The sequence below is a fragment of the Marasmius oreades genome, chromosome 1 (assembly GCF_018924745.1).
Source record: "Marasmius oreades isolate 03SP1 chromosome 1, whole genome shotgun sequence".
In the NCBI taxonomy this organism is placed as follows: Eukaryota; Fungi; Basidiomycota; class Agaricomycetes; order Agaricales; family Marasmiaceae; genus Marasmius; species Marasmius oreades.
In genome coordinates, this window is record NC_057323.1 from 5,428,152 (window position 1) to 5,448,407 (window position 20,256).

The window sequence follows — 20,256 nt, forward strand, 5'->3', positions numbered from 1 at the left end:
GACCCCAACAGCGACGATACGCTCTTCGGGAAGTCAAGGATGGTGTCATAAAGATACGATCTCTGCTGGATCACACAAAGACCTTGATTTTTTTTTAAAGTAAACCAGGTCAAAAATGGATCGCTTTGAGCACATGAACATAATCCAATCGAGGTCAAGGGTCAAGTGGAGGTGAAGATGCCTTCAGCCAATTCTGAACTCTGGCATTCGTCTCGGCGTGTCTGCGTTGGGCGTCCCTCGTCGCACGGAGATCACCAAAGAACCGCATAGCGGCAAGTATGGCTTCACCGATGATTTCTGAGTCTTGCCATCGGTACCCATGCTTGACTGCTCCGCGGGAAGGTTTTGTGGTCTTTTCTCTATCACGCTGTAACTTCAGCCACGTCTCCGAGAGGTCTTCATCAATCATATTGTGTAACAGGGATAGGCCATATCTGATGTGGCAGAGGGTAGGGTGAGGCAAATCTTTGCTAAGGTCGGCAAATCTTGCTCGGGCACAGTGGGCGACAAGAGAAATTCTATCGACTTCTTCACCGCCAAATGGTGGAGGCGGTGGCCAGCCGACCAACCAATGAAAAACATAGGCTTCCGTTTTTAGGGTTTCCTGTTCGTTTGGATATTTTCGTCTGTATTGTTCCGATATGTGCTCAGGATCAGCATCTTTCAAGTCTTCCAAAGTCAAAAACTCGTTGGGCGCCTGACAGGAAGGAAGTCAGAGGGGTGTTACTAAGGTGTTACTGAAGAATGAGGAGCATTTACATATAGTATGGCACACCGGTGCTTCTCAAATCGAGTTATGTGGAGGCCGGTCTCGAGGAAGATACCGTTTCTGATGTCGTCAATTGAATCAAAGTCAGGCAAGCGATGGGTTTTGATGATATCAGCAAAGTCCTAGTACAATAGTTCAGCCCTAATATGACAAAGCGCAGCTGAAGAAAGGAACCCACATCGCCGAGTCGATGAGGAAGTAGGTGGGTGGCCTCACCGTCTGTATGAATTGTGAAAACGGATTGACCGTCGCGAGCTGAGACATCCTTGGAGAACTTGGACGATCTCTTATAATTTGCGCTGATCGATGTTAAAGAACTTAGGCTCCTTATTTGCGTCAATGCTGGGTTGGCGGTGTGTTCAAAAGTTATTGTATCTGGCAAAAGTGAGAAGATGAATGAAAGAGAAAAAATACGGTGTGGACGCACCTGACGATACAAACTGGAAATGACAACCCTCACTAATCGTCGTGGTGGACATGTCAACCGCGTTGCCTTCTGCATCTCGTATCTCTCCTTTCTGACCACAAATACACCAGGCAACATAGGCAAGATATTTGAGTGGACAAAAGACAACTGAATGAATGAAAGCAAGTGGAAGCCGGAGGACTAGCTGGTTACCACCATCACGCCATACGGTAAAAAGGACGAATCCAGGAGGAACAGGTCGTCGGTCGTCAAGAATGTAGCATGGGGGGCTGGGTGACGGAGAAAGAGGATCGATTGAGAAAGAAAACAATGGATCAGCTTCGAGTTGTTCTTCCAAGATACTCATGATGATGTTAGAACCATGTGGAGTTTCACACGCCTCCTGCCACACCGGGCTTCGGGACGTCGGGGCGCTAATAGCCCACGGTGGGTGACGTCACAGAACGGAATAATTCGGTCGCTCACGTGGCATATCTGAACGTTCATCAACGACCGATGTCATTGTCAACCCCTCATCGACATGTACGAGTCGATGGATCAAGACAACAACCCAGATTCTCTCTCTTGGATTAATGTTGCCTTCGCTTTCTCCTTCATACTCGTCAATGCTTTTCTTTCAACCGTTTTTCGGCTGGATATAGGATTTTCGCTCATCACGGCTGCTATACGATGCATTGTTCAACTCGCCTTGGTTGGAACAATCCTTCAGAAGGTATTTGAGGCGGATAATCCCTGGGCGGTCGCAGCTATTGCCCGTGAGTGGTAATTGTTTCTCTTTTTCAGTCTTTTTAATTCTTAATCTTGTTTCCAGTTCTTTTGAACCTCCTCGGTACTGTTGAAGTCGTCGCTAACAAGTCAAAGAGAAGGCACAATCACATCGTCAGTCCTCCATGAAAATTGAAGCACGAACTGGCTGAACCTCAGTTTCAGGTCCCCTCAGTTCTTATCGGTTTGCTTGGGTCAACGATACCGATATCAGTCATCGGTAGCCGTTTTGCGATGTCAGAGGAGCGCTTCTGGAAACCATCTCAGTACAGTCAGTTTGGATGGATTATACACTGCAAGGTTTCAGCTCAATCCTTGCTCTTCTAGTTCCTGTAGTCGGAATGTTATGCGGAAACACAATAAGTGGCGTTGTGGTTTCTCTCAACTATGTTTTGAAGGAAATTGAGTGAGTAGATGATTATCTCGAGCGTCTCCTCAATCCTTACTTATGGTGTTTTGCCAGCGAGAACCGCGATCGTATAGAAACGTATCTCGCATTTGGGGCCTCGCGCGTTGAGGCTACACAACCCATTGTTAAAGAAGCCCTCCTGTTTGCTCTTACTCCCACAATCAATCAAATGAGGTATGTGGATCTGGTCGATTTTCGATTTTCTTGACGCTACAACTCTAACACTACTCCCAGTGTCATTGGAATCATATCTATTCCTGGGATGATGACTGGCGCAATACTCGGTGGTTCCTCCGTTACGCATGCCGCTAAGCTTCAGATGATCATCATGTTCATGATTTCGGCTTGCACCGCACTAGCTTCCATCACATGTACGACCTATGCTGTGTCGATTATCGTCGATGGGGAACATCGCGTCAGACCTGATAGAGTCAGGGGCTCGTACTCTTGGCCATCCCTGTTCCAAACGGTAACGATGAAGTTAAGGAAACTTTGGAGAGCTGATAGTGGAAGGGGCAGGGGAGCTTCACGAGCGTCGTTGTTACCTCATTCGACGTGAAGTTTTGTCGTTATTCGCCCGATAAACATAGAATCTCGTCGAACAAATTCTTCGCGCGTGTCTAACAAAAAGTCGTTGGTAGATCGCATTAAAGAGGTTATACGAGGAACCGAAGTTGATTGGGTGAGAGGTGGTTTAAACAGGCTCAATTTTGGGCTATAATCTGCTGAGGTCAAATTCGAAATCTCGTGGAGTCTCGGCAACCAGTTCAACCTTCATCATCGACCTCCTCGATACCGTTGACGGCGGTGTCGATATATTGATTCCTCTGCCTCCTCAGATAGATGGTTGGGTCAGTCAAAGTTTACGGGCTGTTACATTGTGCTGACTCGACGGCTGATAAAAAATTCTTCAGATCTAATGAAGATCACTTCTTGAAAGCTCGTTGCTGCACTGGATCAAGTAGCCACCTCATCGCTTTGAGTAGAATGAGTCCCATACTGGAAACCCACCCACATGCCCGTCAGTATGGCATCGATTTTTGGATGGACCGCGAACGTTCTGAACGTGACGCTGGGCCCGAGTTGACTCTGAGTGACCTTTCCCGACCACCTGTCTCGCATACAGCATACCAGCGGCAAACACATCTTTTACCCAAGAGTACATGCAGGAGTGGGGCAGGAGGACCACAGGAAATATTCTATTTTACGGCATTTAAGTTGTTACGCGACTCAAAATATGGTGAACACCATATTAGGCAGTCACACGTGGTGCATTTTAGGCGGTGACACAAACGAGCTTCTATCTTAGGCAGATAGCTTGTCTAGATCTGCTTTGGGGTTCCCTTTCTTCAGGATAATGATATATATTCGATGGCGAGTCTTATTGTCTTTTCTCGTCGCTACGTGGATATTGTTACCTGCTTCACTCGACTCTTGCCCTTTCCAGTGATCTTCAACAAAAATGCATTGCAAAGCCGCCCTCGCTCTCGTAATGATCATTCGTAAGTCTCGAGCCCTTTAAACACTTCATCAAAATAGAGAACTGACCTTGCCTTTGAAATAGTGAACACATTAGTTGTTGCATCTCCTGTGCCTGTAGCTATAGCTATCCCAGAGCCTGTACCTGCACCCGCGCCCAAACCGATTTGGGGCCCCCCTGGCACAGTGAGTATAACTCAACAAATTGCTACAGGAGAAGTACTCAACTCTCGTTTTTTTTTGCTCTTTATCCGCTAGCCTCTCCCTCGAGGACAAGTATCCGAGCGAGGAATTCAGTGCTCTTCACACAACGGAGGGTGCATTTGAGGAAGTGCAAAACCTACAAAAAGGCAAATCTGGCGTGAATAATATCACGCTGCCCACTACCCATTAGGTCTCCTCTTCGACTCCTCATGTATCATCCCTAGTCAAACACGTCGATACCTCCCCGCGTTATCCTCTATCACCTTCACCTAATCAGCCTGCTTAGCAATGGCCGTATCTGAAGCTGATTTGCCTGACGAGGGAGTTCATTCGTACACTTCCTCTTCGCTCTATACCCTCGCTCCCCTTGACTTTCTATAAGGTTTAATTTTTTTTGCTTTTGATTTTTCGACAAGAATGTATTTTTAAATATCTTTGAGCTCTGCTCTGTTTCGCGTTACTTATCTGTCCTGTATTGTTAGCGGTTAATGCCTTAGAAATCAATATTAAAATTTTTGGAATCATTATCTTTGAGAAAAAGCGGCACATATGTGCTCTTGAAAGTATGAATAACTTTATGTATCAGTGGGTTGCGAGTATTCCGATCGCGTTCATGCACCTTGCCTACAGTGGCGGCGGCGGCTGAGATCGATGGCGTTCCCACGGCCAAAACTTGAACCCTTTGAACGCTTTCTTTACACACACTTTCCTCCTCTGCTGTCACGAGCTCGTATGTGTACTCTGAGGACTTAGACCCGCAACTTGCTCATTTGAGGTACACCAGAATTTCGAGTATCTGTTGGGTTATTATAATATCTTTACACACACGCGGCTGATTGGACTTTTGCCGCCGCCACGGTAGATATAGGTGGAAAAGTCTATTTAGCTGAACGATTCTGTACATGTTTTTAACAACCCCAGAGTCAATAAGTATTCTTTTGTACCTTTGAGTTCCTACCTTTCTTGATGAGAAATGGAAAGAGGAGATGAGTATCACTGGTCCAAGGTCTGAATCTGACTCGGAGGACAAGCTTGTAAAGCTTGTCATTTACGTTTGTAACTGGTCTTAGATGTCGGAGTCAACGAACCACATTACAAGTGTACAGTGGTGAATGAAACAATGAAATTCCTACTTTGATACATTAACAAACCAGCCCGTTAGTCTTCTCTCTTCACTTCCGCTCACCGTTGCAGCCATGGTAATGGGAGCGATCTGATCGCATTTTTTTTCTATGCATCAAAACACCCATCGGTCAGGGAGACTTTGAGGAGGCGTATGACCGATCTTAAGAGGTCTACTAGAAGGCTGGCTGCTATAATGACCCGGCATTTGGCCCTCTAGCGCAATGGCGGACATAATGCTTCATTCACATAGGATTTCTGCTTGCTAGCACCGTCACCTACGCAGTTCGAAGTCCCGAGAGCTCGTGCAAACCGCAGACGATCTCGTCTCACATTCGCAAGCCAGCGGTAGAAATTCTCGGCAGGTCATACTTATGTTTGTACCTCGACAAATGGAGCCGCACGAAGAAAGCCCACGAAGTGGCAGGCTGAAGACGTAGAATATGTCGAACTGCGGTCAGAATAATCCCTGTCGCATGGATATGAATAGTAATATGCATCTTCATTTTCATCACTTGCAAATTTGACTCGGAGCAAGGAAGCCAGCGCCCGAGAGAGTATGACATAATGGCCCTTCTAGAGAAGATGGGCCTGACCTCCCAGAAGCCGCTAGAGCAAAAAGGGCTTTGAACACGGAAGAAAGTACAATGTTTTCAGCGCCAAAATCCTTGTGCGACGGGCCCCAGAACGTGGAAGCGTGGCTCATGCTCTGAGAGGCCTGTCAGCATTGACCGTAAGTAGCAATCTCCTAGTGAGTGCCAGGACTTCGCGAGCCAGCTGAGTGAGTTGATCTCCGTAAATTTTTGTCCCGACTCCGACCAGGAGTCGAGCCGTGAATTCGATCACATAAATTCTCGCAGAACAGCCTGAGAGCCTGAGACCTGAGCAGTTTTCATTTGAGTACGGGTCGATGCGATCGCGGTCCTCGTTTTCCCAGTTCCGCCGACATTTCGAACGGATGTTCTTGACAGTTCTGTAACAGAAGGATAAGTATTCGAAAATAATATGGTAAGATTCATTTGGACCAGCCTGTAATTAGGGCAGCTTCGCATCGATTATTTGGTGGCTAGGCTCATGCGGAGATCCTCCCCATTTGGTGTCTCTTTGGCGCCTTGAGGTCATAGAATGCAGAATAGCGGTATACACCATACCAGCAGGCAAGGTAAAGCACAATCGAAAGAAAAATTATTTGGTCATCTGTCGACTGCCTGAATTGAATTTGGTTTTTCTTATAGTTATCTTGGTTGCTCCACTGAGAGTATAGCTCTATTAAAGACAGCAAGTGTATGAGAATTATTCCAGAGCACACGAAAAAGGACTTGTCTACCTTTCAGCCGCTTCAAGGCTCGTCGAGATCTAGAGCGACAGTCGATAATTTAGTTACCATTCACCCTTCGACTTCTATAACTTGGGTACATTCCTTCACCTCGTACCATTTTTGTTATCGTCATCGTTGAGTGAGATGATGCTCAACAGCATCCATTTATTGATCATGATACACGTTTTCAACGTTCCAGACCCGAAGTAAGTTCCGATGGGTCAAAGCACGAGCGCTCCATGCGGGCTCCGCAGACGCAACGTGGGTGCTTTGATTCCGGTAAAATTAGAACTGAACATGAAGCCCGGCTCAAACTCGCCCAAATAGACGTCTAGGCCACTCACGATATATTCTTTCTGCATCGATAAACTTTAATCCATCGGGACGTAAGAGAGCAGAACTTCGGATTTTTTTGAGGAAAGCAGAATCCTTCTCCGGTCCAATAAGTAGATTGATTTTCCGTGGGTTAGCTTTAATATTTCGTTTCACACTGATTCGTGTTTCCAGAACAACTCGAACGACATCCATTGGAACTCCGAAGTAATGGGATAACGAAGGCGTCGTCTCTAGGAAAACCCGGTGGATGGAATTATAGTTATGAATTGGACATTTTTTGCCTGAATCTGCGCCCCAGTTTAATAACGTATTCCCCGCTGATGACATGAAATTGAAATTGAGGCACGTACCAGGCACTCCCCGTAGTCCAAAGAAAACTAGTTAATCTAACCAGATCTAACTTATTCGAAATTCGAAGGAACTGGATGGCCTGCAGTGTTGATCGTCCAAAGCTTTCTCCCCGGTTCGCTGAGAAACAACTCAAAAAAACGCGAGTTTGCCACAATTTGCCGGTAATTTTCGCATCGCGTTTCAGCGTAAGCGAAATAAGCGGAGAAGGGTCAAAAGCAGCATGCGCAAGAGGTGCTGCTCAACGTTGCAGCCTTGATTCATGAGAGGATTCCACTGGTAAGGTGATTGACGGTGAGGGCTTATGGCAAGAGGATTGTTCCCGTGCCGAAGAGCGCCGAACCACTGAGTGCCTGCCGTCACTATTTGGTCACCACCATGTTGCATTCTGGCATGCATTCGCTTCTCCGACGAGATATCTTCCAGTCTGAGACCGCAGCTCGAGTTCCTCGGGGATCTCATTGACTGTGCGTAGGGTATGTTTTCCTGCCGTGGAACGCTTTTTGGAGCCGAATTGCGCTTCAACGTTCAGGGTTTAATTTCAAGATGCCTTTTTCCATCGTGCTCCAGAAAACACGACTGCCTGTTCATACAACGAACTGTGATGGCAATGACACGAGGGAACTAGTAAGCTGTGCTGCTGTTCTGAAGGGATCCCTTGTTTGTGCTGGTCTACGAGCTATATAATACGCAATGAAGAGGCAGAAATGCTCAACAGGCCTCCGAACATGTCTGGAAACAACGGATCTGAAGTAGAAACAGACGACCTCGGACCATACTTCACTGAAAGGAACGGAAGAATATTTCACTCTAGCCTCACATCACCCTACCCTCTCCCCTCGGATCCAGACGAAAACGAGGTAGAGTTGTAACTTGTCAACCTTTTCCTCAGCTCGTGCTAAATGTTGAACCATTCTAGCGTCTCGACGAACAACATGAAATTCTCAGAACACTTCTCGGGGGGAACTACGTTGGTCCAATTGACGACGTGTTGACTCCCGACCCTGACAGGGAAAAGATTGTTATTGACGTGGGTACGGGAATGGGTCAATGGTCTGTTCAATGACTCTGTTCCTCACAGACAGTCCAGAGCTCATCGACGTACCAGGTGTTTTGAAATGGGTCAGGCCTTCCCACATGTCGAGTTTTATGGCCTCGACATAGGTTACTGTGTCCTGCTTCGCCCATTACTCATACTGATCTAGCACTGGCAGTACCCATTGCGCCGCGGGAAGATTTGCCGCCTAACGTCCACTTTGAAATACACGACATAAACCAACAGACCAGGTTTGCTGACCGCTCTGTTGACGTTGTTCACGCTCGTGCGGCATCCATGACGGTAAATTCATTCTACTCGTCTCAAATCCGACTAGTTCGAACAAAAACTAATGAAAATATAGGTTACAGATTTTAACGTTATCATTAGAGAGGCTGCCAGGATACTTGTACAAGGAGGCATGTTTCTCTCTGGAGAATGGGGAAGATTTCCAGCATTTCATCCCGATATCTACGACGCCGTGCCGACTCAAAATGCACCGAACCTCACAAGGTTCTATGACGTTCTTAACGAATCATTACAAAATCAACGAGGGCTTGGTATCGTCGCTCGACTCGTTCCACAGATGATTCATGCGAGTAACAGTTTTGGGGATGTGACAACGCGTCCATTCTATGTACCAATCGGACGTTGGCAAGGGGACGAAGCCTTGAGCGAAATAGGACGGAGATTTAGAAGGTGTGTCAGAAAGTATATGGAGTCTTGTCGTGGGATACTCTTGGAAGCAGGATACAGTAGCGAAGATATCAATGCCCTTTGTGCGCATGCATGGGATGATGTGCGGAACTTGAGAGGGCTGATATCTATCTATTATACGGCGTATGCTCCCAGGTTGTAAACCGCTACTTACTTGTCTTTTCTTTCTTCGTAGTTTATTGTCTGCATCATGTGGATTTCCACGAATCTCAGGACCTTACGGTATTGGTGATACGTATTCAAGTTGCTGTCATATGTAGATACTAGTACTAGCTGCCTCAATGGACACTTGTTTCTTCCTTAAGAGTCATACCCTTAATTCCGTTGAATGGATGGGCTGAGTACTACTTAATGGTGACTATGCCTCCGGCGCAGCCGACCTTCTTAAACCAGATGAATGGCAGTGTAGTATACAAGGCCTGCGGCTACTACATTGCCAATTTTTGGCCATGACGGCGTCCGATGGCACAAAGCGCTGCAGTAGCAGAACTTCAAAGAACTTGCTGTGGTGCCTTTGGCTCCCACAAGCAACTTACATTACTAAGAATTAAATATTAAATCCTTCGTAACTTGTTCCAACCAAGAGTCCCCGTTCTGAAAGGGGTAAGGGCCAATGAAACTAAACGCCTTCGTGGCGTGGAAACAGCCCTAATGATGACCGGTTTACCGGTCCATTTTGTTTTGCCGCTGATGGCATCATTCAAATTTAACTATAATTAGCTGTGCGGCGCGGGCTAGAAAGCCTAATTAAGGTTTCCGGCAAGTGCACCAGGCACGTGACTCAGAAAACCGCCCTTTGCGACGTGACCATAAGTTTCTCAGGTAAGTTTGTTATAAGGGGACCGACTTTTGTCTGTACATAGTACATGAGTATATAATACGAGGAGAACAACTATGTACATCTATTTATTTCCCCTGAAGCCCATAAGTATAGGTGGTTGTGCGCAAATGGTGGTTTCGGCACTGTCCGAAGCTGTATGGTGCACGTGCGCTCTCAAAGCGAAACGATCATCTGCAAACACCCAAACGCGGGCACTAAGAAACGAGAACTGGAAGAGCAACCTGTAAGCAGTTAAGGAAACAGGCCTAGATCACCGCAGAAAGCTCAAACTGACGGGCTGGCGACACAGATTAGGTACGTGATGTCCAAAACAGTACTCTAGGGTTGGAGTTGTTGACCGCTTCAGCAAGCATTCTGAACAGGGGAAAGACAGAGAAGCTCTATCTGATGCACTACGGCAGAGGTTGATTCTAGAGAACGTATTTTTGAGCAGCCGCAGGGAAAGTATCTGGGTGGTACGTGCCAACTGCCTTCATGTATGTTCTTCGAGCTGACGGAAATATTCTGTCACCCATACAGGAACCGTGAATGGGATCTTCCGCGGCTTGAATCGTGCACGAAACAAAATGGAAATGTTGCGAGAAGAAGCTCCCTGATGACCAGATATTATGCCGTCTTGTCAGGTCACTTGTAAACATCCGTTCGGTTTCGACCCGAGTTCGGAGAAAGGCTGACGAGATAGTACTCACAGAGATAGATCCTTGGAATCCTATTCTGTACTATCGGCATATTGACCGGGATGTCAGGCGTTTCGGATAGGGTGGTTTTTGGTTAAACCGTCGCCAGATTTACCTCGCGGAGGCATCGGTTTTTTTGTCGCATCGTGTCGTCGTGCATTTATTTCCGGATGTGAGCATTCTAAGAATGCCCATGCTATCCAAGAACAAAATGTCTGATGTATCAATTCCTAGACTTCAGCAGACTTCCATGGCAATGCATCATGATTCAGTTACAAAACACGGCCATGTGGTCCAGTATAACCGTCGCCTTCCTGCATCATACGGCGATCTTTCGACAGCAGATGGAAGTTTGTTCCATGTGGGGCCTAGGGAAGTCGTGTAGCACGTTCGATAGCTCAACTCCGGACCTTTAAATAACGAGCCGATTGGAAAGATTCTCGCATTTCCTCCTCGGTCCCCCTACATCCACTTGATATGGTACGCTATCCTAGTATGTGGAGGGTTCTCACAGGCTGAACGGTCTACGTAGCATTCAACCTCACGGTCCTTCCTGCGATTCGCCAGCCTTGTGTCTGTGCTTGCGACTTTCGCTTGGTCGTCTTATGGGTCAGCTTCCCCGGAGAATACCGCTTTGGCCCAGAAATACGCCCCACAATGGCGTTTCCATAAGGATGAAATCTACTACGCGTCGACTGTTGAATGGTTTCTGGTCAATGTTGATGTGAATGGCCGTTTTCGTCCCACATTTTTTTTTTTAGTTTTCTGATGAACAAGATTTCAGCAAGTGGACGATAGTGGTGCAACTATCAATGCTAATCCGACTGTCCAGACAGTTGATGATCCAGCAAACAAAGGGAGTGGGCTCTATTTGGCAACGGACATTGATGCGAACAGGGATGGCTGGTTGAAGGGTATAAACCCGCTTCAGGACCCTTCCAACGTTGCCGTCTACACATTCGTCGCGCCGAAAGCGAACGGGGTCACAGATATCTATTATTGGTTATTCACACCTTTCAACGAAGCCAAGGATGTTCCGGTTATTGGTAGGGTTGGTGACCGTGAGTCTGCTCAATGATTTTCCGACCCACTTCCTAAACATTTCAACCCAGATGTGGGAGACTGGGAGCGTCTAGCCGTCCGCACTGTCAACGGGGAAGCAACGCAGGTGGATTACCATGCTCATAGCGATACTGGGTCGACGGTCCCCTTCAGCGAAGCCCCTAAATTTGATAACGGTGCTCGTCCGATTGCCTACATTGCCAAAGGCTCGCACGGAATTTGGGAAACCGCCGACACTCATACTTATGTGGACGCCGTCATTTTCAAACTGCAAGACTTGACAAGCGATGATGGAGTGTATTGGTCTGTCGGTCTTTCCCGTTTATCCTTCTACTTCTGATCATCAGGCATTCCACTTTTCAGGGACACGAGGGATTCGCTTGTCACATACAACTTCCCTGACACCTTTAGTGGACCTGACGACTGGTTGAACTACAAGGGAGTGTATGGAAACAAGGGCACCACTGACTGTTGGTGGCATATTTTCTACGATGAGGTATCCTCTTTTCCTTCCTCTGTCCTCAGCCCTTCTTTCCTAACTAGGTTTAGTGTGCAATTACTACTGGTCCACCTGGTCCTTATCGGACGGATGTGATGGGTGCAGCATTCACCGGAACGCTTCCATCTGGCCCAGAAGCTCTAGACCCAGCTAAATGGGATATGCAGGGTCCGCTTTCTGTCAGTATCTCCTTTCAATTGAACTCTCGAAAAGACGTGCTGACTAGCATTATTTCCGTAGCAAGTTCTCGGGTTTGCAAGCGACTCTAATAACTCTTCGTTCACGATACATCTTAACGCCCCTTCCTCTGAGAACCTCGTCGGTCTCAACGTAACCTGCTCGCCAGCTGATGCAGGCTCTGCATCTCAATTCCGATTTGTCACCTCGCGAATTGCTCTGGGCTCTGGAAGTAATAAATTGTCTGTGATTATCTTCCCTCCTCTTTGGAAACATGGTACTGAATTGTCATCTTTACAAAGGTTGCATCCCCCGCGTGCCCCCCGAACACCAGTGTCACCCAATATGCTGTTGGTCTGTGTACCGATTCTTCGTCGTGTCAGTGGACTAGCAGAGCACGAGCTCTCAAGGCGTATTCCAAGGACAAGGATGTGCGTGGGCCTCAGACAGCAATAGCCATTGAGGTAGAGGATTTGGATCTTTGGAATCTTTAGGTTGTCAGTAATAGGGCTTTCATTTCTTGACACTCTTTCTCACTTGGAATACGAATACGAAGGCGAGTTCAGTGGATCTGCCTTCGTAAATTGATACCCTTGAAATGATTACTGCACGATTGGACAGTCTGTGGACGGAGTGGATTAAACTCATAATATCTTCAAGATGTGAAATGATAGTCCATAAAGTCCATGGTCGGATCTCGTGGGAAAGTACACTTCAGCGCTTCAGCACCGCCCTCATCCATCCGAAGTTTCCTCAACCTCAACCTGTACGTGTCTGAAATCGATGGACTATCATCAGTCTATCTACATGGCACACGTTGGATACATGAAAGTTCGAACTGCAAGTCGCCCCGCATCTTGTGAGTAAGTCAGGAAAGGAAAACAACTACTGTGAAGCTTGAGCTCATTTGACCTCTAAGGAACCTATTTTCTCTGCGACTCATGTACCTCGAACCCGCGTTCAAACTCCAGAACTTTGGTTTTTCGTGTCCATATGGAGTTTCTGATACGCTCATCGCCATCGTACACAAGGATCGTGGAATCGCGAAGTACGTCTTGAATGAACTTCATCCAGGAACAGCGTAGAACATGCAGATATTATGATGTGGAGATTTCACGTGTATGATGCGGGGGAATGATAAATTCGTGCCCCCTTTTGGAAGTGAAGTAAGTACATAGTTTTCGCGAAGGTGAGTACATATGTAGAAGTTCGAACACTCTGCTAATGCACCCGTACCCGGTGGATCAGTTTCTGGACCGTCGGAGAAGACACGACGTTCCTCAAAAAGTCTGCAACCACACTAGGATTGGAGGACCTACTCGTCGACAAGGGATAAAAGGCGTCGTTATTCAACCCGTGCTCGCGGTCGAAGAGAAGTTCACTCGTCATCTGACCCACAATAACACATGCGGCGAGGGAACATTCTCACTGTACATATACAGCATACGCGTTACCCGAGGAACGGTCTCGAATATAAAGGCATTGACGGGGCGCAGCGTGGTCTGATATCCATTGCCTTGTGCACTTGAACACTACCCAATCATCGAAGTCGGCTTGAACGATGTTTGCCCGTCTGGTCCCACTCTTCGTTTGCTTCATTGGCATTGCTTTGGCCATTGCAAGCCCAGCCGAGAGCCAGAGTGCAGATTTGGGAGGGTTGTCCATTGGTGACATTATCAACGCGTTGCAGATTGGGTTCATCCAGAACATCACCACGTTCATTACTGTGAGTTGTGTCTTCTTCATCATTTTTCATATGATGGCCTGAGCCCTACTCTCTTTAGTTGGATACTTTGAGCAACAATATCGCTTCCAGTCAATTCCGCGTCAAGAATCCTCTAATCATTGAGCTTACCATCGATTCTACGAGTGCCAAAGCTGGATTGAATGGAACTACCTACGCCGAATTCACACATACCTTCAAACCAGCTCTCGTCGTTCCCGTCCTTCGTTCAGTTGATAGCCCAACGATCGGTAACGTGGATTTGGTACAGGGTGCTACCGCGTCGTTGGACATCATTCCATTTGGTGTTCTGGATCTTCAAAATGTTGATATCAACATACGCGCTGGAACTCTCTTTGGTCTCGGAGGCATTCCTATTCCAATCACTGGACTCAAACAGAGCAATGTCCCCGCTGCGTGAGTACTCCAGTCTATTCTGGAACGTCAGTCAGGGTGATTTAAATTCTCTTTCGCAGATACGATTTGGAGCTCGATTGATCCATTTATGCGAGCTGCTGCACCTTTCTTTTCTTTTGTTGATGGTAGGGCTTACTAGAGCCTACGATTTTGAATAGTGCTAGTATAACAAGTAAATAAAATTTGTTTACGGGTAAATATTGACCAGGGTAAAAAATGTTTGGGTTCCCTGATGTCCGCGAGCGAACCCACGAGGTTAGCGACGGTGATTCATCTTCTCCCGGAACCCGACGACCTGTGACCAGTTTCTAATTGCAGGCTGCACACGAAACTAATTGGGGATCGAAGGGATGTTCCGACCGTCTTATCTTTCCCTTCGCCATCGATCTCCATCGGTTTTCCTTCGTTCCACCATGTCCACTCAAGCTCAAGTCCGTATTGTCCCTTACAATCCATCTACCGTGTCGAGCAAGGAAATCGAATCTGCTTTCCCTGGAGACAGCCTTTCCAAAGTCGGCACTGCGCGTGTCCTTTGGGGACCACCGACCATTACCGCTGTTTCGACCTTGGGAGACAAGTTTGATAACAAAAAGGGAGACGAGAGAAGGGAAATCATCAGGAAGACTGTTGGAAGCGCTGTGAAGGCCGTTAAAGTCAATTTAGAGGGTTTGAATACGAAAGAAAATATTAAGGAGGTTATCCAGGTGGAGGTTGATGATGCGCTTGATCCTCATGCTGCTGGTGAGTTTCTTCTTTGGTGTTTCTTTCATTCTGAGGAAAACACGACAACTGATATTATTTTACAGCCGTTGCAGCTCATTTGGCGGCATTCGAATTCAATCTCAAAACTAACCCAGTTCCGTCTCGCTTCAATCCCAATTTGAAGCAACCAATTCCGGAGAAATTCCAGTTCAGACCAATCAAACCCTCCAGAGAATGGGAGCGGGGAGTTACTTACGCGTATTCTCAGAATCTTGCCAGAACGGTGTGTTCGTAGTTGCATTCACGAGAAATCACCTAACACAATCGGGTTTAGCTAGCAGACCTCCCGGCCAACATGATGACACCGACCGTGAGTGTTTTTGGTTCGAAAGAGGAAAAACGACCATTGAGTATGGGTCAAAATAGATATTCTGTGAACGCGTCAAGAAAGAATTCGAGGGCGTCGCAAATGTGGAAATTATCGTTAGAGATGAGAGTGCGTTACCAGTCACTTCGTCCTCCTTTGATTCGTTCTTATAATTTCTATTTCTATATCTCAATAGAATGGGCCGAATTAAAAGGAATGGTGCGTGCCAACAATGGCAAGAACGTCTGAAATGTTTCTGAATCCGAATGCAGAACACATTCCTTTCGGTCACACATGGAACATCTGAACCTGCCAAACTGCTCGAGATGTAAAGTTTTACCCTTCCGAATCCACTTCTCGATACTGACAACTTTACCAGACACTACAAAGGTGCAGAATCAAAAGATGAGAAACCTGTTGCCTTTGTGGGCAAAGGAATCACCTTCGACTCTGGAGGAATCTCTTTGAAACCCGGTGAAGTACGCTTCTTGCCATGTGTCCTATTCTCCGTGTTAACGTTCAACTTTGCAGGGCATGAAACTCATGCGAGGGGATATGGGTGTGACGCTTGCCTTCTGACTCTTTTTTCTTCAATTCATCTTGGTGCTGTCCCCCAGGCGGTGCTGCCGCGGTCGTCTCCGCTGCCTTGGCCATTGCTAAACTCAAGCTGCCGTGAGCTCGGGACTTTCCTCATAGTCCGTTCTTCTTACTCATCCAAATCTTTGCTGCAGCGTCAATCTCGTTACTGTAACACCTCTTACGGAGAACATGCCCGGCGTGAGTTCGAACTATGCCGTTGCTTTCGGGATTCCGAAATTGACACTTTGATATATCGTTTACTTGGCCCTGCAGCCCGCTGCTACGAAACCTGGTGATATGTGAGTAATCGTGCCGACGCTTGTTGGGCTCTATGCTTACGGCCGTGTACAGCGTTTATGCCATGAACGGGAAGACCGTTGAAGTCGACAACACTGATGCCGAGGGCCGTCTGGTTCTTTCTGGTTAGTGTTGGCTTGGTCCGACGTTGGTACCTCATGTGCCATCCTTCTCTGCAGATGCCATCTATTACACCGGCACTGAATACAAGCCTCATACGCTGATTGATGTGGCGACATTAACTGGGCATGGGCTTTCTCTCCTGTGCTTATTCGATCGTACTGATTATTACCAGTGCAATGATGATCGCGGTGGGAGAGCATTACTCTGGGGTTTTCTCCGTGCGTTCCTTCATGTCTTGTTAACATAAGAACATAAGATAACACATCTCGTACGCTTTAGTCTTCGGATGAACTCTGGCAAAACTTACAAGAAGCTGGGGCGCATGAATACGATAGGTTCTGGCGTATGCCTCTTGACGAAGATTATGGTACGTTTTCTTTTCTTTTTACTTCGAAATACAGCACTTAAAGCTCCGCTTTCACAATCTAGGCCCCCAAATATACTCTTCCAACGCTGACCTTTGCAATGTATGTTGCACTCCCTTACCTGTACCGAATAGTCCCCGACGCGAAGTTTATTGTTTACCAGACGGGTGGAAGACCAGCTGGTAGCTGCACCGCCGCTTTGTTCCTCAAGAACTTCGTTCCTGGTCTCGAAACCGACGAACCCACGATCAAATGGGCTCATATCGATATTGCCGGAGCTATGGGAGTGACGAAGCCGAGGGCGTATATGGAAAAGGGAATGTCAGGAGCACCTGTTAGGTAAGTTCCTTTTTTTTCGAACGTTCTGTTGGGATGACGAACTCCTTGGCAGAGGTTTAATTGAATATGTTAGAAGGCTTTCGGGTACTGCTTAGGCATATATCCAAGTATCACTCCATGGGCCAGAGAGGCCAACAGAATTGAATGTACTCGACCAAGTAAATCCGGTGTTCCCGTAACTCAATTGAAGTGAAGCCAAGTGCTGTTGAGCTGCCAACGGCATGACAGCCGACGACCGTAGCCTATGTTTCCTCTTCGTGAGGCTTGGACCTGCTCTTGTCCGTGCTTGGAATTTAGTAGTCTTTGGGGAGCACTAGATATATAATGGCGTCCCGATGATTCCCCTCTCCTCCCTCCAAGCTTCGGACGTACTGGTTCCTCGAACTTTCGAGCCAACATGTCTTTGTCATCCGATATCGATACACCTGAACAGGCCACCTTCATCCCAGCTACACCTATCGACGTTCGCGTTACGGTTCAGCGCCAGCTAGGCCAGTCTACAATAACCGCCAATAGTGGGAACGAACTAGGACAAGAAACTCCGCTCCAATCAAGCTCGACTATAGTTTATACCGATCCAGCTGTTCCCTTCCCGACTCCGATGATTTGCGATCAAGGGTTGGAGACAACAATCGACCCAGCTCCGACTGCCAACGCAAGGGGAAGTCTAAAAGTTATCATATCGTCCTCCTGTGCGTGTCTCCTTGATCCATTTAGTCACATCTTCCATTTTCATTCACTGGACATTCATTATCGCAGGGCTCAATGTTCTGCTTATTTTTGTCCCCATCTCGGTACGTGGGACCACCTTTATTCGTTTCTTGCTTCGCTGAAGGCGCTCTCCAGTGGGCCCTTCACTTTGTATCAACCACTAGTGAGGTGGTCACGTTTACATGTACGCATTCGTCCGGGAGCCAGACTATCGTTGATTGACTTCCGTTCTTCACCACATGTAGGCTCGCTCTTGGCCATGTTACCTCTCGCAAAGGTACGATACTCCCTTTTGTCTGATCGCTGAGAGTGTCCTAACAAATTCTTCACTTTCAGCTTCTCTCATTTCTGACTGATAAACTTTCGTTTCGCGTTGGACAAACTATCGCAGGGCTCCTCAACGTCACTTTAGTACGTGACTAAGCTTTTGTATCTTATCTTCTATTGTGCTGACGCATCGTATGTAGGGCAATGCGTGCGTGGCTTTGAATATTTCTCGGATGAAGTCTCAGGTTTGATGATCTTTCGGGATAGTGTCGAATTAATCATCAGTGTGAGTGTTATCGAGCCTACTTACTATCTATCTCCCGACGAGGAAGGTTTTAGATTGTCGCCTTACGAAGATGTCAGCTCCGTCTTGTTCAGGCAACTTGTGAGTCCTTTGTTGTCCAGACGTGCGGGATCCAAGATCTGGTATCCCTTTGGCAGTGATTGGTGCGATTTTGGGAGACCTCCGTAAGGTTGTTTTCAAGGGCTGGGCTGAAGACCATACTGAAGACTCCTGCAAAGTTCTGGTCCTGGGAGTTTCATTCCTTGCTGGTGGCATCAAGTTCTCCGAACTGACGTTCACCTCGAGTTCGTGCAAAGGCTTTCTCGCGTAAAAGGACCCGACCTGATGATGTTTAGGTGTATCGCAAATGAACTCCTCGCTCCTGGCAATCAGCGTCATTGCTGTCCTTCTACCTACCGCGTACCATCTATCGACATCGGCGGTTTCTACAAGTGTCATGTCTACCTCAGAGATTAACGTCATTCTCAGACTTAGCTATGGCGTGAGTTGTACATATTCCTCAGTGTGCAATTGTTTGTTGACCATAACTCCCTATAAGGTGGCAATGATACTACTTTCTGGTAAGTACACACGTTTCACTTCGACAGCAAATGTATTGATGGTGTTCTGTAGTCTACATCGCCTTTATGGTTTTCCAACTCTATTCGCACGCTGCACTGTATACCACCACCGACGGAATTCATCCACTGAACTCTGTAAAGTATGCAGCCAAAAGTTCAGCCGAGGTTGGTGAACAGAGAAGTATGAATTACGGTGGAAGAACCGCAGTCGATCTGGAAGCTGCCACTTCAAGCGGAAGCGCGGAAAAGGATGAAGAAGAGAGTATGCTACACCTCAACCTTTGGGTTCTGGTAGGCTCTCTCGTGGTTGTCACAGTGGTTCGTGTCGCCCTTTTGCCTGGTCTTCCCCGCTGACTCGCGTTCTAAACAGCTTGTATCTGTGACGGCTGAATGGCTGGTGGATGCTGTTGACGGGATCGTAGACGAAGGACATCTAAGTACTGAATTCGTTGGGATCATTCTGCTCTCGGTTGTTGGGAATATTGGAGGTAAGTTCTCAACGGGAAAGTTCGAATTGCAGGTGCTGAAAAGAGCCTTTACTTCCAGACTTATTTACTGCTGTCTCGATGGCGATGAAGGACAAAGTGAATCTAAGCATCGCGATTGCTGTTGGGTCGAGCATAGTGCGTGGATTGATCTTCTCTAATACCCGATTCTCCTCTAACTCTACGTCGCAGCAAACTGCTCTGTTTCTCACGCCGTTCGTTCTTCCCTTTCATGGAATGTGAGCTGGGCTCTAACACTGGTGTATCATCAGATTCCTCGTCATTTTGGGATGGATCCTTGGGAAGCCATTGACGCTCCTTTTCGACCCTTACGACTCTATCACCCTCTTTGTTTCTGGTGGGTGTCTTGATATTTCAACTCTTTTGCCCAACTTTATTTAACGGTGGATAGTTCTGATCGTCAACTACGTGGTACAGGATGGCAAATCGAACTGGCTGGAGGGGTTTATACTGTTAGGTGAGTTTGTTAGGCTAGCGTTGTCGAGTTCCATACCCCTCTAACCGTGAGTCTTTCAAGCCCTGTACGCTCTTGTTGCTGTGACTTTTTTCTTCTATCCGGGTACGCTCTCTTCCGTATTCAAGAGTACATGGTGGTGATGACTGCGAAACCCTCACAGGCCAAAATACGTCCGTTTTGTGTCATTGAAATCGCTAGATGCATCATTTCGATATACTTACTTTCTTACTGCCAAGTGATGGAGATCGGTGGAGCTTCATCGAGCGGAGAGGTGCGGGATATAATACCTAATCTACATGTACAATCTTAATCCTAACTTGAACTCGACTTGTGGCACCTGCACAGAAACTCCA

General features: G+C 47.1%; 8 protein-coding genes across 8 annotated transcripts; 7 read left to right on the top strand and 1 right to left on the bottom strand.

Moving 5' to 3' along the window:
• Positions 1 to 121: 121 nt before the first annotated feature.
• E1B28_001924 (uncharacterized protein) lies at positions 122 to 1,571 on the bottom strand. Its single transcript, XM_043147901.1, has 4 exons — positions 1,197 to 1,571; positions 948 to 1,144; positions 760 to 891; positions 122 to 697 (listed from the first exon to the last, which is right to left on the bottom strand). The coding sequence occupies exons 1-4, from the start codon at positions 1,540 to 1,542 to the stop codon at positions 155 to 157; spliced, it is 1,218 nt and encodes a 405-aa protein (XP_043016615.1). The 5' UTR covers positions 1,543 to 1,571; the 3' UTR covers positions 122 to 154.
• A 145-nt stretch (positions 1,572 to 1,716) lies between these two features.
• On the top strand, positions 1,717 to 2,929 carry E1B28_001925 (uncharacterized protein; the record flags this gene model as incomplete). The annotated part of the gene is made up of 6 exons (XM_043147902.1): positions 1,717 to 1,951; positions 2,008 to 2,075; positions 2,127 to 2,232; positions 2,289 to 2,367; positions 2,425 to 2,544; positions 2,605 to 2,929. 6 exons carry the CDS (start codon positions 1,717 to 1,719, stop codon positions 2,927 to 2,929), a joined length of 933 nt encoding a protein of 310 aa, XP_043016616.1.
• Positions 2,930 to 3,213: 284 nt separating this feature from the next.
• On the top strand, positions 3,214 to 3,657 carry E1B28_001926 (uncharacterized protein; the record flags this gene model as incomplete). The annotated part of the gene is made up of 2 exons (XM_043147903.1): positions 3,214 to 3,221; positions 3,285 to 3,657. The coding sequence occupies 2 exons, from the start codon at positions 3,214 to 3,216 to the stop codon at positions 3,655 to 3,657; spliced, it is 381 nt and encodes a 126-aa protein (XP_043016617.1).
• Positions 3,658 to 7,905: 4,248 nt separating this feature from the next.
• Positions 7,906 to 9,072, top strand: E1B28_001927 (uncharacterized protein; the record flags this gene model as incomplete). The annotated part of the gene is made up of 5 exons (XM_043147904.1): positions 7,906 to 8,037; positions 8,097 to 8,230; positions 8,286 to 8,341; positions 8,383 to 8,516; positions 8,578 to 9,072. The coding sequence occupies 5 exons, from the start codon at positions 7,906 to 7,908 to the stop codon at positions 9,070 to 9,072; spliced, it is 951 nt and encodes a 316-aa protein (XP_043016618.1).
• A 1,853-nt stretch (positions 9,073 to 10,925) lies between these two features.
• On the top strand, positions 10,926 to 12,642 carry E1B28_001928 (uncharacterized protein; the record flags this gene model as incomplete). The annotated part of the gene is made up of 8 exons (XM_043147905.1): positions 10,926 to 10,928; positions 10,981 to 11,172; positions 11,233 to 11,509; positions 11,561 to 11,813; positions 11,874 to 12,006; positions 12,060 to 12,188; positions 12,250 to 12,428; positions 12,489 to 12,642. 8 exons carry the CDS (start codon positions 10,926 to 10,928, stop codon positions 12,640 to 12,642), a joined length of 1,320 nt encoding a protein of 439 aa, XP_043016619.1.
• A 1,105-nt stretch (positions 12,643 to 13,747) lies between these two features.
• On the top strand, positions 13,748 to 14,407 carry E1B28_001929 (uncharacterized protein; the record flags this gene model as incomplete). The annotated part of the gene is made up of 3 exons (XM_043147906.1): positions 13,748 to 13,912; positions 13,971 to 14,326; positions 14,386 to 14,407. 3 exons carry the CDS (start codon positions 13,748 to 13,750, stop codon positions 14,405 to 14,407), a joined length of 543 nt encoding a protein of 180 aa, XP_043016620.1.
• Positions 14,408 to 14,739: 332 nt separating this feature from the next.
• On the top strand, positions 14,740 to 17,193 carry E1B28_001930 (uncharacterized protein; the record flags this gene model as incomplete). The annotated part of the gene is made up of 18 exons (XM_043147907.1): positions 14,740 to 15,067; positions 15,133 to 15,311; positions 15,363 to 15,398; positions 15,455 to 15,524; positions 15,592 to 15,614; positions 15,668 to 15,723; positions 15,775 to 15,874; positions 15,927 to 15,954; positions 16,013 to 16,067; positions 16,127 to 16,172; positions 16,248 to 16,273; positions 16,326 to 16,396; positions 16,451 to 16,517; positions 16,567 to 16,612; positions 16,674 to 16,761; positions 16,824 to 16,861; positions 16,923 to 17,098; positions 17,151 to 17,193. 18 exons carry the CDS (start codon positions 14,740 to 14,742, stop codon positions 17,191 to 17,193), a joined length of 1,476 nt encoding a protein of 491 aa, XP_043016621.1.
• Positions 17,194 to 18,999: 1,806 nt separating this feature from the next.
• Positions 19,000 to 20,220, top strand: E1B28_001931 (uncharacterized protein; the record flags this gene model as incomplete). The annotated part of the gene is made up of 8 exons (XM_043147908.1): positions 19,000 to 19,258; positions 19,311 to 19,428; positions 19,487 to 19,563; positions 19,618 to 19,640; positions 19,698 to 19,783; positions 19,838 to 19,903; positions 19,964 to 20,005; positions 20,064 to 20,220. Coding segments are annotated over 8 exons (699 nt in total), but the record flags the coding sequence as incomplete, so codon positions are not given.
• Between the last annotated feature and the right edge of the window lie 36 nt (positions 20,221 to 20,256).

What these genes read in the sequence shown, in the direction of transcription:
- E1B28_001924 (XM_043147901.1), bottom strand. Translation starts at nt 1,542, where the DNA reads ATGAGTATCTTGGAAGAACAACTCGAAGCTGATCCATTGTTTTCTTTC. An exon ending in TTTCCAGTTTGTATCGTCAG is followed by an intron (nt 1,145 to 1,196) that starts GTGCGTCCACAC and finishes CACTTTTGCCAG; the next exon opens with ATACAATAACTTTTGAACAC. An exon ending in ACCGGTGTGCCATACTATAT is followed by an intron (nt 698 to 759) that starts GTAAATGCTCCT and finishes CCTTCCTGTCAG; the next exon opens with GCGCCCAACGAGTTTTTGAC.